Below are 15,247 nucleotides of genomic sequence, written 5' to 3'. Positions count from 1 at the left end.
GTGTTCCACATACAGTACCCACAAAGCACACCTAGAGGTGTTTTAAAAAAAACTCTCTCTAACATCCCCCTATACTTTCCAACAAACACCTTAAAGTTATGCCCCCTCATTTTAGCTATTTCTGTCCTGTCCTGTGAAAGTCTCTGGCTGTCCACACTATCTAAGCCTCTCATCATCTTGTACAGCTCTCATCTTCCTTCCCTCCAAAGGGAAAGACATTAGCTCACTCATAAACCTTTCCTCATAAGACATGCACTCTAATCCAGGCAGCATTCTGATAAATCTTCTCTGCACCCTCTCTAAAGCTTCCACATTGTTCCCGTGATGAGTCAACCAGAACTGTACACAATACTCCAATTGTGGTCGAACCAGAGTTTTATAGAGCTGTAACATTGAATTGAATCCCCTGACTAATGAAGGCCAACACAACTTATGTCTTCCTAACCATCCATCAACTTATACTATGAGGGATCTATGGATGTGTATGCCAAGATTCCTCTGTTCATCCACACTGTTAACAATCCTGCCATTACCCTGTATTCTGCCTTCAAGTTTGACCTTCCAAAGTGAATCACTTCGTACCTTTCCTTATTGAACTCAATCTGACACTTCTCAGCCCAGCACTGCATCCCATCATTGTCTCATTGTAACCTACAACAATCTTCTACAACAACTATTAACCCAAACAATTTCAGTCTCTGCAGAAAGTCTAGACCAGCCCTGCTCGCTTTTCAAATCTGGCACTTAAAACTTCACAAGCAACTGTCTCTGCGATCTCAATCCTACAGAAAGTCCCAACAGGCCCTAATCCCATCTTAAATCAGACATTCTAGTAAATTGGTAAAAATAACTCTTTATACAGTATGTTCTGTGCCTTTAAAATGAAAACTTACACCATCATGAACAAGTGCTTTCCAAGTGTGCTCCAGTTTCTTGATCAACCTGAAAATAAACATTAGTTGATTTCTATTAACCTTGTAAATCACTATTTTAAGCCAAGGCCCTGCTTAAAAATTGCTATTACCTTTAGCAACTGTACTTAGATAATAAGGTTTAATCCCCACTCACAGACTTGAGCATATACAGTAATTGAGAGTAAACTGCAGCAATATAAAACAAACAGTATATTGTTGAGAGAAAGCACTTCTTGAAAGACATCTTAAATTGTGACCTCTGTTGCATTCTTAAGTGTATGTAATAAATTCCACAGCACAACCTGAAAATACTTTTATTATCAATATCTGTCCCTTGAGTATCATTTTAAAGGAGATCAAATTATTAATCTAATTTCTTTTTGAAATATCTTGTTGTTAGAAAAGATTGAAATTTGGTCAAATGTGGCAGCAATGTCCTGTCAGGGCATTCTACAAACTGGAAATCCTTGGGTTTAGTTCAGCATGAGATCAGCTGTATCAACAAAATACATTTTGGAAAGAGCATCAACAGAAAAAAATACTAGTAAAGGTTGTAAAGCAGTAAGGAACCAAGTTGCACAGATCAAAAGTATTCTGGTCTCCTATCACTGATACAGATGCTACTTGATTTCCAGCATGCTAGCTGCTACATCTTACAAATTATAACTAAGTTACCTGGGTTATACAGGTAAAAGTTCAGGCCTCCTGACCTCCTAAACTATGACATTAATTTCTGGCTACTTAATGAATGCCTAGAAGTCACTTTTGAAATTGTGCCTAAGTGACAAATGTAAATTTTATGAGATGTGGGTGTCCCTGTAAAATCCATCATATATTACACATCTCTAATTGTTTGTGAGTTGATAGTAAACTGTCAGCTTGAGTCACTGTCATTTATCTTGCTACTATAATTCTTCCTTTGTATAAAGTTAAAGCTAAAACTCTTTCAAGCACTTTATTATTAGCATGAACAAAAGTCTTACCTGTAAGACTGTAAAATGTCAATGATACCAATGTACAAGAGCAGCCTCTCTCCTTTTCCATTCGCTGCTGGAATACCACCCATCCTAACAAAGAAGAGTAAATGTAATTTCATAATCTGAAAATCTAACATTCTGCAGTGGAAAAAACAAATCAAGAACACATGAAAACAGAAGGAGTAAGCTCCTGGCCTTCAGGCCTGCCCCACCAATCAAATTATCAGCTTCAACTTTTATTGTGCCAGGATCCTCAATTTTCCAATCTTTCAAAAAGGTACTGTTTAAATACTGCTGATGTTCTTGCCTCCTGGACCTCCTGGGTAGAAAATTCCAGAGGTTAGTAGCTCTTGCAAGAGGAAATCCTTACATATTTCAGTTTTAACAGATCATTTCCTTTATTTTATAACTGTGTCCTTCCATTCAAAGCTGTCCCATTAGAGAAATCATCTCAACACGTACATGTTTATGCTCCAACAGGATTTGTATGTTTCCGCCGGGATACCTCACATTCTTCTAAACTAAAATATAAAACAGTTCTAAGTTTGACTGTTCAAGCTAAGACAAACCACTCATCTCAGGAATTTAGTCAAATGTATCTCTTCTGGATAGCCTTCAATGCTAGTATATTCTTTCTTAAATAAGAAACCCAAAGTCCATGTCATGTACAGCCTCACAAGTAGTATGTACAATTGTAAAAATCCTTTTCAGTTTTAAAACTCTAAACCACCAGCAATAAAAGCTAATGTGCATATGCCTCCATATCACTTGCTGTAATGACAAGCTAACCTTGTGTTCTATGCACAAGAACACTGTATCTTCTGTACTCTATTCACTTCCAGTCTCATTTATATGGTTGTCTGTCTTTTTTTATTTCTCCTACTGAGGTTCATGACCTCACACTTCCTACATTGAACTTCATTTTCCAAGCTTTTCTTCAGTCACCCAACCCGTTTTCTATCGCAAAGATTTAATATACTCATAGCCAAGTCAGTCTTTGCAGATTTCACAAACAGTATTTTTTTTTTACCATTTTCATTAAATCATAGCACTTGAACATATTTTTCAATGATTTCCATTATTTAAGGGATTTATTTTAACATTTAAGTGCTAGTCACCAAATAAGGGAGGCAACCTAGACAGATTAGCAAACCTTAACCTCATCTTTCTAGTTAAAATGCTGGAAACTAGAGTAAAAAGTATATTGTGGGGGGAATTCAGCAGGCCAAGCAGCATCTGTGGAGAAACGTGAACTGCAAATGTTTTGGGATGATAGCCTATATTAAGACTGTTCTGCTTGACCCACTGAGCTCCTCCAGCAGTTTTTTTCTTTTGCTCTAGTTTTTCTAGTACTCATTTCCCAATTTGAGTCGAGTGTTAAGGCCTTGAGTGCCATTAGAAATGCCTTAGACTGGACCTATTGTTCATCTCTATACAATCAGATGGCCAATGTCTTTACGCCTTTTATCTCATAGCTAGTAACATACTACTACCAACAGACCATAAAACTGCAGTATAATTACCAACAGTGACTCCATGATGCAAACCTTGAATGTTCAGCATAATGAAATTAAGCTAACCCGGATTAAACATATCTGTTTTTCAAAACACTACTCTATAGCTAAGTAGCAGCAAGCAATTTTGAATTGAAGTTACAGTATGCAGGAGGTACATTATTAGATTCAAGATTCAAAAAACTTTATTGTCATTCTAACCGTACATCAGCTCTGCAGGGTAGAATGAGACAGCGTTTCCCAGGAGAAGTGCAACCATAACATAACAAACGCAACACTAAATAATAAACATAACAATAAATAGTAAAACACAACAGCCACATGTCAGTTAAAATCAAGTTATAAGTGTCCAGTGCAAGTTAAAAGTGTCCAAAGCAGAGTCAGGTAGAGCAGCTATTTAGCAGTCTGACTGCCTGTGGGAGGAAGCTGTTTAGTAGCCTTGTGGTTTTAGTTTTGATGCTCCTGTAACGTTTGCCTGATGGCAGAAGAACAAACAGTTCATGGAAAGGGTGTGAGGGGTCTTTAATGATGTACTGTGTCTTCTGGAGGCATCGACTCTGAAAGAGGTCTTGGACAGAAGGTAGGGAGACCCCAATAACCTTCTATTAGATTTCAAACTGAGTTTAAGGAAGTTCAAAATGAGAAAATCAACTATTTTATTGGTAGGCTCTAAAGACCTAGGATGGCGATTGAGATATACCAGCTCACACTGATGCAGTAGTATGACATTCATGACATTTTGAGAATAAAGCAATATAGTTTTAACATTGAATGATACGGTATTTTGGGAGCAGTTGAAAGAAACACTGATTGGAGTGATAGAATGTTTACAATCATAATGTTTTAAAAAATAAAATGTTTTTAAACACATATATACATACGTATCATCTGTGTCAATGGATTCACCCCGTGAACTTCCACCTTGAATAGATTCCATCGCTGTGGAATAGAGGGCTTTCTGTGCAATGGGTCGTTTTTCATCAGAGGTACTTAGTGACCCCTCCAACTGCCTCTCACGTTCTGCTTGGTCCAAATTGTGAACTCCTAACAACAAACTGTAATCCATGATTTTAAAGCTCTCTAGCACCTATTGAAATTGCACAAGGAGAAACAACATGACAATTAGCCTGCATGTAAATCAGTAACTAAAGGACATCAAATTAGCTAGCATGGAAGCTTCTTTTACATCATTCACAAGGAAACACTGGGGGGCGGGGGGGAGAAAAGATCCATAAGCTTCTAAAAAGAATAAATACATCTCTGAAACATAGTTTCAAGCTTAGCCCCACATTCCTGATTTTCAAGGTAGTTAGAAAGGAGGATAACAAAAAAATTATATGGCAGCGGACATCTACAAACGTTTGTATTTGAAAATATTCCAACAGTTGGGATCATACCAAACACTAAGGAAAATCAATGTGACCGTTGCATGTTAGTTGTCTCATTACTGCAAGAGTTCCTTACAGTTTTATTCTAGGTCTGGCTTCCTCCAGCTAAATTATCAATAACAACTCTTCCATCATACTGTCAAAAGTGGAAATGATATGAAATGGAAATCTACAGGTGTTCCCATGTGCCTAGTTTCCTTGACCTCTTTGGTGCCAGAGGTTACAATTTTCAGCTGGTTCTGTTGCCGTAATTAGGCAAGTTACTGCAGTGTATTTTGTATTTATTGCCATGTACACATCAGAGGTATGGTGAGCTGCTGTGGTTGGAATGAATGTTTAGAGTGGAAGATGGGGCACCTATCAAACAAGCTGCTTTGTCCTGAATGGTGCTGAGTTCAACTAACAGTATTCCATCATGCTTCCAAGATAGAAAGACTAAGATGTCTTATGGCAATTCACCTGCTGCAGGACATCCAGCATCTGAACTATACCTTGCAGCCACAGTATGCATGAGACTGGTCCAATTGAGTTTCTGGTCAACAGTGAATATTGATGGTTAAAAAAGTTAGTAAAGATAATACTATTAAATACCAAGGTAAGTGGTGGCAATTTGAAAAGCTGACTTATTGCAGGTGGGCATTGCCTGGCATGTGTGTGGCGTGAATATTAAGTAACAATTAATTGCCCATGCTGGAATATTGTTTACATTTTACTACATGCATTCCCTGCTTCATTTCCTAACCAGAAGACCACAATCTGTGTGGATTGGTAATAATATCTCCTCCTCGCTGACAATTAACACTGGTGCACTTCAGGGATGCATGCTCAGCCCACTGCCCTTTATACCCATGACTTTATACAAATGCCATCTATAAATTTGCTGATGATACAACCATTGTTGGCAGAATCTCAGATGGAGATGAAAGGGCATATGGGAGCGAGATATACCTGTTAGTTGACTGGTGTCATAGCAACACCCTTGCACCCAACATCAGTAAGCCCAAAGAGCTGTGGACTTCAAAAACGGTAGGACAAGGGAACACAAACCAATCCTCATAGAGGGATCAGAAGTGGAGTGAGTGAGCAATTTTAAGTTTCTGGGTGTCAGGACTTCTGAGGATCTAACATGGTCCCAACATATCAATGCAGCTACAAAGAAGGCAAGACAGCAGTATTTGTCATTAGGAATTTGAGGAGATTTGGTTCGTCACTGAAAACACTTGAAAACTTCTACAGATGTACTGCGGACAGCATTCTGACAGGCTACATCATTGTCTGGTATGGGGAGTGGGGTGGGGCTAATCCACAGAATTAAAAGAAGCTACAGTAAATTGTAAAATCAGTCATCTCCATCTTGGGTACTAGCCTCCGTAGTATCCAAGACATCTTCAAGGAGTGGGTGCCTCAGAAGGGCAGCGTCCAACGTTAAGGACCTTCTTCACCCAGGACATGCCCTCTTCTCGTTCTCATCATCAGGAAGGAAGTGCAGAAGCCTGAAAGCACACACTCAGTGATTCAGGAATAGTTTCTTCCCCTCTGTCATCTGATTCCTAAATTGACATTGAACCCATGAACACGACCTCATTTTTATTAAATCTGTTTTTGCATTATTTTTAATTTAACTATTTAATATACAAAAATATACTTACTGTAATTGAGTTACTTATTTTTTATTGCATTGTACTGCTGCCACTAAGTTAACAAATTTTACGACAAACTCCAGTGATATTAAACCTGATTCTAATTTCCTGAGGAGGTTTAAAGGGTATTGAATAATATGCAACCAATTAGTGAACACTGCCACCTTAGACTGTATGATTGAAGAGTCATTATTAATAATTTGCTGATGAAAGCCAGACTTAGAATAAAACTCTAAGGAACTCCTGCAGTAGTGAGACAACTGACATGCAATTGTCACAGTAATTTTCCTTAGCGCTTGGTACAATCTCAACTATTGGAAAGTCTTCAACTACATGCCCACTAACCTGTTTCATCAGGACTCAAAGCCATGCTTGGATCAATGCTGCCTTGATACCAAGGTCAGTTATTCTCACCTCACCTCTGAAATTCTGCATGTGGGTCACATTTGAATCTTCCATCATCTTGCTGTTGAATGACAGTACACTGGTCTGGTAGGTGGGTGGAAAAATGGCAAATGGAATTCCAGTGGAGCATGATAAATTTAATAGAAAGCAAACAAGGCAAGCAAAAATAAGATAAATAGTAGGATACTAAAAAGAGTCAGAGAAAGGCAATCTTGGGAGATGTACCCACAGATCCCTGATGCTAGCAGCATAGGTAGATAAAGATGGTTACAGTAGATGGGATACTTGTTTTTATTTGTAAAACACAGAATAAAATGAGAAATGCTAGAACTGCACAAAATACTAAAAAAGCCAGAGCTAAAGCTGTGATCCGATTATATGAAGAACGTAATAGGGACAGGAGAGAGGGCAAAGGATGCTGCTAATCAAGAGACCAGCTGATGATAATGATACGTTAGCTCAGAGGGGTTGCTTCTTGAAGCAAAGGAGGCTGAAGGGAGATTGAATGAAAGTGTACAAAATTATGAACAAGCAGCAGAATGGTTGACTACTAGGGGACAAAGATCTAAAGTAATTGAATGATTAGAGAAAATTAAATGAAATTGGTTTTGTGCCTGAAGAGTCTTAGGGCTTTGGAACTCAATATGTTGAAAAGTTAATAGTGGTGAAACAATTAATACATTTATAAAGTATCATAATGTGCATTGCCATAATCTGCTGGGCTATAAATGGCAATTGTGGTACAACTTTTAAAAAACTCTTTATATAAAATACCTTTCTTTAAGCACCAGAAATTTCAATGATTCTTTGAATGTTCTCTTCCCATTCCAAAAGAAAATCAAAAGATATCCCATGCTCCTACAGTCAATTTGATTACAATTTGTGCTTCTGCTATTTCACGATAAGGAGCTACATCCTTCAATAAGGTTTTCTTGCACTACTTCCTCTGTGCATTTAATATAGCTATTCTTCACCCTTCTTTATTATTACAAGTCTGTTTTCAGTGTCGGATGTGGGATTTCCAGGATACTTTTAGCCTCCCCGATGGCCACATCTGCACCAGGTGCATCAAGATGCAGCTCCTTAAAGACTGTGTTAGGGAACTGGAGCTGCAGCTTGAAGACCTTCAGTTTGTTAGGGAAAATGAAGCAATGATCGACAGGAGCTACAGGGAGGTAGTCACACCAAGGCTACAGGAGACAGATAAATAGGTGACCGTCATGAGGATCAGGAAGGGAGGATAGTGAAGAGGACCACTGTGGCCGTACACCTCAACAATAAGTACTCCATTTTGAGTACTGTTGGTGGGGTGGGGGGGGAAGGAGGAGGGGGAAGAGAAACATATCTGGTGGAAGCAACAGTGCCCATCTCTCTGGCACTGAGTCTGGCCCAGTGGCTCAGAAGGGCAGAAAACTGAAGAGGAGGGCAGCAGTAATAGAGGACTCTACAGTTTAGGGGGCCAAATAGGCGATTCTGTGGATGCGAAAAGGAAGCACAAATAGTAGTTTGCCTCCCAGGTGCCAGGGTCTGTGATGTTTCTGAATGCGTCCACAATATTCTGAAAAGGGAGGGTGAGCATCCAAAAATCGTAGCACCAACAACACAGGTAGAAAAAGGGAGGAGGTCCTGAATACAGGGAATTAGGAAGGAAACTGAGAAGCAGGGCCACAAGGGTAGTAATCTCGAGATTGCTGTCTGTGCCACGCACAGTGATGGTAGGAATAGAATGTGGTGGTGGATGAATGTGTGGCAGAAGAATTGGGAGCAGGGACAAGGATTCAGATTTCTGGATCATTGGGTCATCTTCTGGGGCAGGTGTGATTTGTACAAAAGGGATGGGGTTGCACTTGAATCCGATGGGGACCAACATCCTTGCAGGCAGGTTTGCTAGAGCTGTTGGGAGTGGGGTTTAAATTAATATGGCAGGCAGGTGGGAACCAGTATGGTAGAGCTGAGCATGAGCCAGCAGGTTTGCAAATAGATGATGGGTGTAACATGAATGTAAGGAAGGACAAGCTAATGATTGGATACAACTGCAGACAGAACAAAGAGTTAAGTTGCACCACAGGGGCAAAATTCATAAGGGTGAAGAATGCAGAACTGAAGGTGCTATATTTAAACACACATAACATTTGTAATAAGGTGGACAAATTTGTGGTGCAATCAGAGATTGGTCGGTATGACGTTGTGGGCATCGCTGAGTCATGGCTAAAAGAAGGTCATTGTTAGGAGTTTAGCATCAAAGGATACACTTTGTATCGAAAGGACAGGCAGGAAAGCAAAGGCGGTGATGTGGCTCTATTGGTAAGAGATGGAATTACATCTTCAGAAAGAGGTGAAATAGGATCAGAGAACGTCGAATCTTTTTGGGTGGAGTCAAGAAACCGCAAGGATAAAAAAAAACATTATGGGAGTCATATATAGGCCTGTAAATAGTAGCCAAGATGTGAGGCTGAGATTTTAAAGGGAGCTGGAAAGGGCATGTAATAAGGGTAAAGTTACAATTTTAATGGAGGACTTCAATATGCAAGGGGATTGGGAAAATCAGGCTGGTGTTGGGAATTTGTTGAATGCTTACGAGATGGCTTTTTAGACCAGCTTGTGCGTGAGCCTACTAGGGGAAAAACCATCTCAGAGTGGATGTTATGTAATAACCCAGATTTTATTAGTTGCTTAACATAAAGGAGCCCTTAGGAGGCAGTGATCATAATATGATTGAATTCATACTGCATTTTGAGAGGGAGAAATACAAATCAGATGTATCAGTATTGCAATGGAAAAAAAGAGAATTAGATGCATGAGAGAGGAGCTTGTCTAGGTGGATTGGAGGGGGATACTGGCGGGGATGATGGCAGAACAGAGGAGGCTGAAGTTTCTGGGATAGTTCAGAAGGCACAGGATAGATATGTCCAACAGAAGTAGTTGTTCTTGGATGACAGGACTAGGCAACAATGGCTGACAACAGAAGTTAGGGAGTGCATAAAAGCCAAGGAAAAAGCATACAAGGTAGCAAAAATGAGTGGGAAGTTGGATGATTGGGAAGTTGGATGATTGGGAAGTTTTTAAAATCCAACAAAAGGCAACTAAAAAAGTGATAAGGGAAAAGATGAAATATGAGGGCAAACTAGCTGATAATATAAAGCAGGATACTAAAAGTTTATTTAGTTATATAAAGAATAAAAAGGAGTTGAGAATTGGCAATGGAGCACTGGAAAATGTGCTGGTGAGGTACTAATGGGGGGGACAAAGAAATGGCAGATGAACTTAAATAAGTACTTTGTTTCAGTCTTTATGAGTATCAGGGAGGAGTGAGTGCCATTGCTATTACAAAGGAAAAAGTGCAGGCAAACTGAAAGGCCTTAAGGTGGATAAGTCAACTGGACTAGCTGGACTACATCCCAAAGTCTTGAAAGAGGTTGCTGAAGAGATAATGGGTGCATTGGTCATGATCTTTCAAGAATCACTTGATTCTGGCGTCGTCCTGGAGGACTGGAAAAATGCAAATATCACTCCACTCTTTAAGAAGGGAGGAAAACAAAAGAGAGGAAATTACAGACCAGTTAGCCTAACCTCAGTGATTGGGAAGTGTTGGAGTCTATTATTAAGGACGAGCTTTTGGAGTACAGGCAGTCTCTGGGTTACGAGCGAGTTCCGTTCCTAAGTCTGTCTTTAAGTCGGATTTGTACGCAAGTCGGAACAGGTTAGCCTATCCGTCGATGTCTTATGCCCTGGTGCTCTTTTTTCCTCTTTCAAAATGTAGGTCCTTTCAGGCATAAGCCAGTCTCGTCCACATTAAATATTTGGTCTGACAAATAACCTCCGTCCTCAATAATTTTTTTCAACATTTCAGGAAAATCACTTGCAGCACTTACACCGGCACTCGCTGCTTCACCTTGCACTTTAGTATTATGTAAATTTGCCCTCACTTTGAAACGATTGAACCAACCCCTACTCGCAACAAGTTCTTCATCACAGAGTGAAATAAACACGAGATGGGAATTATCGATCCATAATTTTAAGTCGTTTACTGCATCTGTCAATGGAACAGAAATACTGTGGATTCAGCAGCAGCCGCGGGCAGCGGGTCCTGAGCTCCCCCGGGTCCTAAAGTCCACCCGCACTGAGACAGGTTAAATGGGACAAGTGGGGGCGGTGCTGAATGGAAAAGGGGGTCAGGGTGAATCTTGCTAAGAAAAATTTAAGCCCAATACAAAGTTACACACTCAACACAGTGTTAACGGCAACGTGATCCGACTTAAAATGGCGGACAGCGTTCTCCTTCCTCGAGCTGACGAATTTTTAATATAATAGGCTTTATGGCAGTCCGTTCATAAGTACAAGTTGTCCATAAGTTGGACGTTCGTAACTCGGGGAATAACCGTACTTGGAGACTAATGATAAAACAAGTCAAAGTCAGCATGGTTTCTGTGAAGGGAAATCTTGCTTGAAAAAGTTGTTAGTTGAGGAAGTAACAAGCAGGATGGACAAAGGAGAAGCAGTGGATGTCATTTACTTAGATTTTCAGAAGGCTTTTGATAAGGAGCCTCAGATGATGGCTTTGTGGCAAAGTTTGCAGATGACACGAAGATAGGTGGAGGGGTAGGTAGTGCTGAGGAAGCAATGCAATTGCAGGACTTAGACAAATTAGGAGAATGGGCAAAAAAGTGGCAGATTGAATACAGTGTTGGGAAAATGTATGATAAGGCCTTTTGGTAAAAGGAACAATAGTCCAGACTATTATCTAAATGGGGAGAAAATTCAAACATTGGATGTGCAAAGGTACTTAAAGAGTCCTCATGCAAGACACCCAGAAGGTTATTTCATAGCTTGAGTCTGTGGTAAAGAAGGCTAATGCGATGTTGGCATTTATTTCAAGGGCAATAGAATATAAAAACAAGGAGATAATGCTGAAACTTTATAAGACACTTTTTCAGGCCACACGTGTATCGTCAGAAGTTTTGGGCCCCTTATCTCAGAAGGGATGTATTGTCATTGGGGAGAATCCAGAGGAGGTTCACGGGAATGATTCTAGAAATGTAAGGGTTAACATGAGGAGCATTTGGCAGCTTCGTGCCTGTACTCACTGAAATTTAGAAGAATGCGTAGGGATTTCATTGAAATCTACCAAATGTTGAAAGGTCGAGATAAGATGGATGTGAAGAGGATGTTTCCCCTGGTGGGGATATCCAGAACTAGAAGGTATAGCTTCAAAACTGAGGTAAGACCTTTTAGAACAGAAGTAAGGAGGAATTTTTTTTTAACCCAAAGAGTGGTAAATCTTTGGAATTGTCTGCCACAGACCATGGTGAAGGCCAAGTCCCTGGTATATTCAAAGCGGAAGTTGATAGATTCTGATGGGTTGGGGCATCAAGGGATATGGTGAGAGGGTAGATGTATGGGGCTGAATGGCATCTGGGATCAGGGATCAGCCATGATGAAATAATGGAGTGGACTTGATGGGCTGAATGGCCCAATTCTGCTCTCATGTCTTATAGTCTCACGAACACATACAAAAGCAAGTTACTGTCCAAATCACTTTCCTGTGCTTTTTCTCCCCCAAGCAGTATGCCAAGACCAGAATATCATTACTGCCATTTTCTTAAACTATTTTCCTTCTAAATGGATACCCATGACTCTCTTCTTACCAGACAATCTCTCTGCAGGGTTTTAATCAGGGCACAGTTCGTGTCTGCATCTAGTAACAATCCATCTGAGAAATCCTGCATGAAGTCCAAGTCTTTAAATGTTGGTTTGGACTTCTCACGTTCTTTTTTTGAAGCTCTCCGTTTATAGGTTGAACCTTTTAAATCATACTTTAGGTGCATCTTCACTACTCGAGGCAACACATTATTCATCACTGCCACTCGAATGTTTTTGCCACCAGACTGAACACAGTAGAGTCCATAAAACTTTGGCAAGAGTGTTCTTGGGTTCTGATTCAGGTTCTGGAAGAAAACAGAGAAAGTATTTTCCAAGCACTCATCTAACAAAAGAACTGGAAGCACTAAACAAAAGCAGTTTAAAATACCAAGAAATTAAATCAAATAGGATACAATTTTGCCTTTTTTTAAAAAAAACATGCGATGTTTGGAATCTCCAAGTGAAATGGGAAAATGCATGAACATTAAATATAATGTGCTTCCCCTGAAATAACTGGGTGACAGTTGCCACCTAAAGGTGGTGTTAATTTGCCAGCATTTTCCATTTCCACCCTCATATGAATAGCTACTTACAAAAAGTATTCAAGAGGCCAGCAGAGGCCAACAGACAGATGTGGATCAATATTCCAGGAAGAACTAATGTTTTCAAAAGAAAAGTAGAAGAGAGATGGACGTAATAAAATCACTCACCATGTAATAACCTGGAAGCAACTTTTGCAGAAATTCTGCTTCTTTGTTTATCACAGTCTTTATAATAAATTCATCATCACTTGTCACATAAAAGAGCGATCCACTGGCACCCGGATTGGAGAGTTCAATTAAGGGCTCATTGCACAATGAATACTATGAGAGAACATTAACATGCAAACACTATTATTATGCAAACATTTATCATCTGTAGCTAATACATTTTCCCATAAACACTCCCCTTTTACTTGAATGATCTGAAAAGTATTTTCCTTAAAGATTTCCCTCCTTTAAAACAGAAAAAATATATTTTCAGGGAACTTCATTTTGCAAGAAAAAAACAAATGCCAATCTCTGACAAAATCACTACATAGAACGACACATAATGCCACAGATAGAAATGAACAGTGTGAGCTGAAATTATAGATGCAAGGAGCAATGCAAAATTGCAAGCCATATTCTAGGGAATCAGCTTGTTGATTAAACATTTTTGTTAATTACACTTTTTATTATATGTTAAATATATAAATTATTTTAAATAGTCATAGGCATACCTTATTGATCCCATTGGAAATTGGTTTTTGTTACAGTTAGTTATATTATTTATATTATTATTAAATTATATTATTTTTCCATTATAGCTTTAATTTCTATATTAAATACACAATCTCCTAGTATAGTTCGGTCACAGCATTCTTGAATGACAGCAACTGAGAGAGATTATCTACATTATTGATCTTTGTTCACAATGTGCCACTCAGGAAATAACCGGTAGTCAAATATAGACAAAGAGTGTTCAGTTTTGCTTGTTTTTACAATAAAACTACACATTAACAAATAAATCAATATATGATCCAAAAGCAGACTGAAGTGTTTTATACAGTTATAAAGTCTGCTTAATGAGCAACATTGTAAGTGTTTTATAGTATCCTCGGTGGACTTTTATTAGATAATCAAACTCTGAAATGAGTAACCGGAAAGAGATACAAGGATTGACAGGATTGCTCTAAGAGCTAGTATAAACTTAATAGGCCAAAAAGCTTCTTTCTATTTCACAAAGAAATAAGAAAGTTGAGAGCAGTTTATCCTACTAATTTTTAACCCTATCATTTACGTCACCGAATACAAAATTATTTTAATGACACAAAGAAGTTGTCTGATCTTTTGATTTCATTGATCAATTATTGATAAAGATCACTAGAGTGAAGTATCTGCAAGTGTTTAAAGTGGCAAGTCCAGAATTTAAACAGGTCATTGACACTTTGTTTCTGTGAAGGAACTATTGATTTTTTTCAAGATTTTAATTGTCTAGCAAAATTAGAAAAATAAACACCATGATTACTAAAACAAGTGGAAAACCTGATGTCCTAAGGCAAGTAATTTCCTTCTCTACTCTGAATAGTCTTTACAGCATCTGTAAAGCAGAATTTTAAAAATGTCCCTTTTGACTGAATGAGTGCAGCTTCAGCAACAAGCCCTTCTACTCAAAATCCCAGTGTATTTTAAGCTTAGGAAAATATGTCAACTTTAATTTCACAGGACAAAAATTTCAAAAATTCCAAGTAAATATATTATCAAAATATGCATATATCACCAAATACTACCCTGAGATTTATTTTCTCGTGGGCATTCACAGTAGAACAAAGAAATACAATAGAATCAGTGAAATACTACACACAAAGTCTAACAAGCAACCAATGTGCAAAAGACAAACTGTGAAAATAATAATAATAATAATAAAGTAACTAAATAATACAGAAAACATGAGTTGCAGAGTCCGTGAAAGTAAGTCCATAGCTTATGTTCAGTGAGTGTTCTGAGTGAAGTTGTTCACATTGGTTCAGGAGCCTGATGGTTGAAGGGTAATAACTGTTCCTGAACCTGGTGGTATGATACCTAAGGCTCCTGTAGCTCCTTTCTGAGGCACATATCAATGCAGCTACAAAAAGGCATGAAATAAGCAGCAGAGAGTTAGAAACTTAGTCAGCTCCATCATGGGCACTAGTTTCTGTAGTATCCAGGACATCTTCAAGGAGTGATGCCTCAAAAAGGTGGTGTCCAT

At 38.8% G+C, this 15,247-nt stretch overlaps 1 protein-coding gene across 9 annotated transcripts in view; it reads right to left on the bottom strand.

Moving 5' to 3' along the window:
* LOC140188322 (phosphatidylinositol 4-phosphate 5-kinase type-1 gamma-like) overlaps positions 1 to 15,247 on the bottom strand; it is a 178,990-nt gene that overhangs the window by 74,845 nt on the left and 88,898 nt on the right. For all 9 annotated transcript variants that reach the window (XM_072244452.1, XM_072244455.1, XM_072244446.1 and 6 more), the window contains exons 6-10: positions 13,189 to 13,341; positions 12,484 to 12,783; positions 4,287 to 4,492; positions 1,898 to 1,981; positions 894 to 942 (exon numbers count right to left, since the gene is read on the bottom strand). In XM_072244452.1, the coding sequence (XP_072100553.1) occupies positions 894 to 942; positions 1,898 to 1,981; positions 4,287 to 4,492; positions 12,484 to 12,783; positions 13,189 to 13,341 (792 nt within the window). The remainder of the gene's footprint in view (positions 1 to 893; positions 943 to 1,897; positions 1,982 to 4,286; positions 4,493 to 12,483; positions 12,784 to 13,188; positions 13,342 to 15,247) is intronic.

The sequence above is a fragment of the Mobula birostris genome, chromosome 26, assembly GCF_030028105.1.
Source record: "Mobula birostris isolate sMobBir1 chromosome 26, sMobBir1.hap1, whole genome shotgun sequence".
Classification (NCBI taxonomy): Eukaryota; Metazoa; Chordata; class Chondrichthyes; order Myliobatiformes; family Myliobatidae; genus Mobula; species Mobula birostris.
This window is presented reverse-complemented; position numbering and strand designations above follow the sequence as displayed.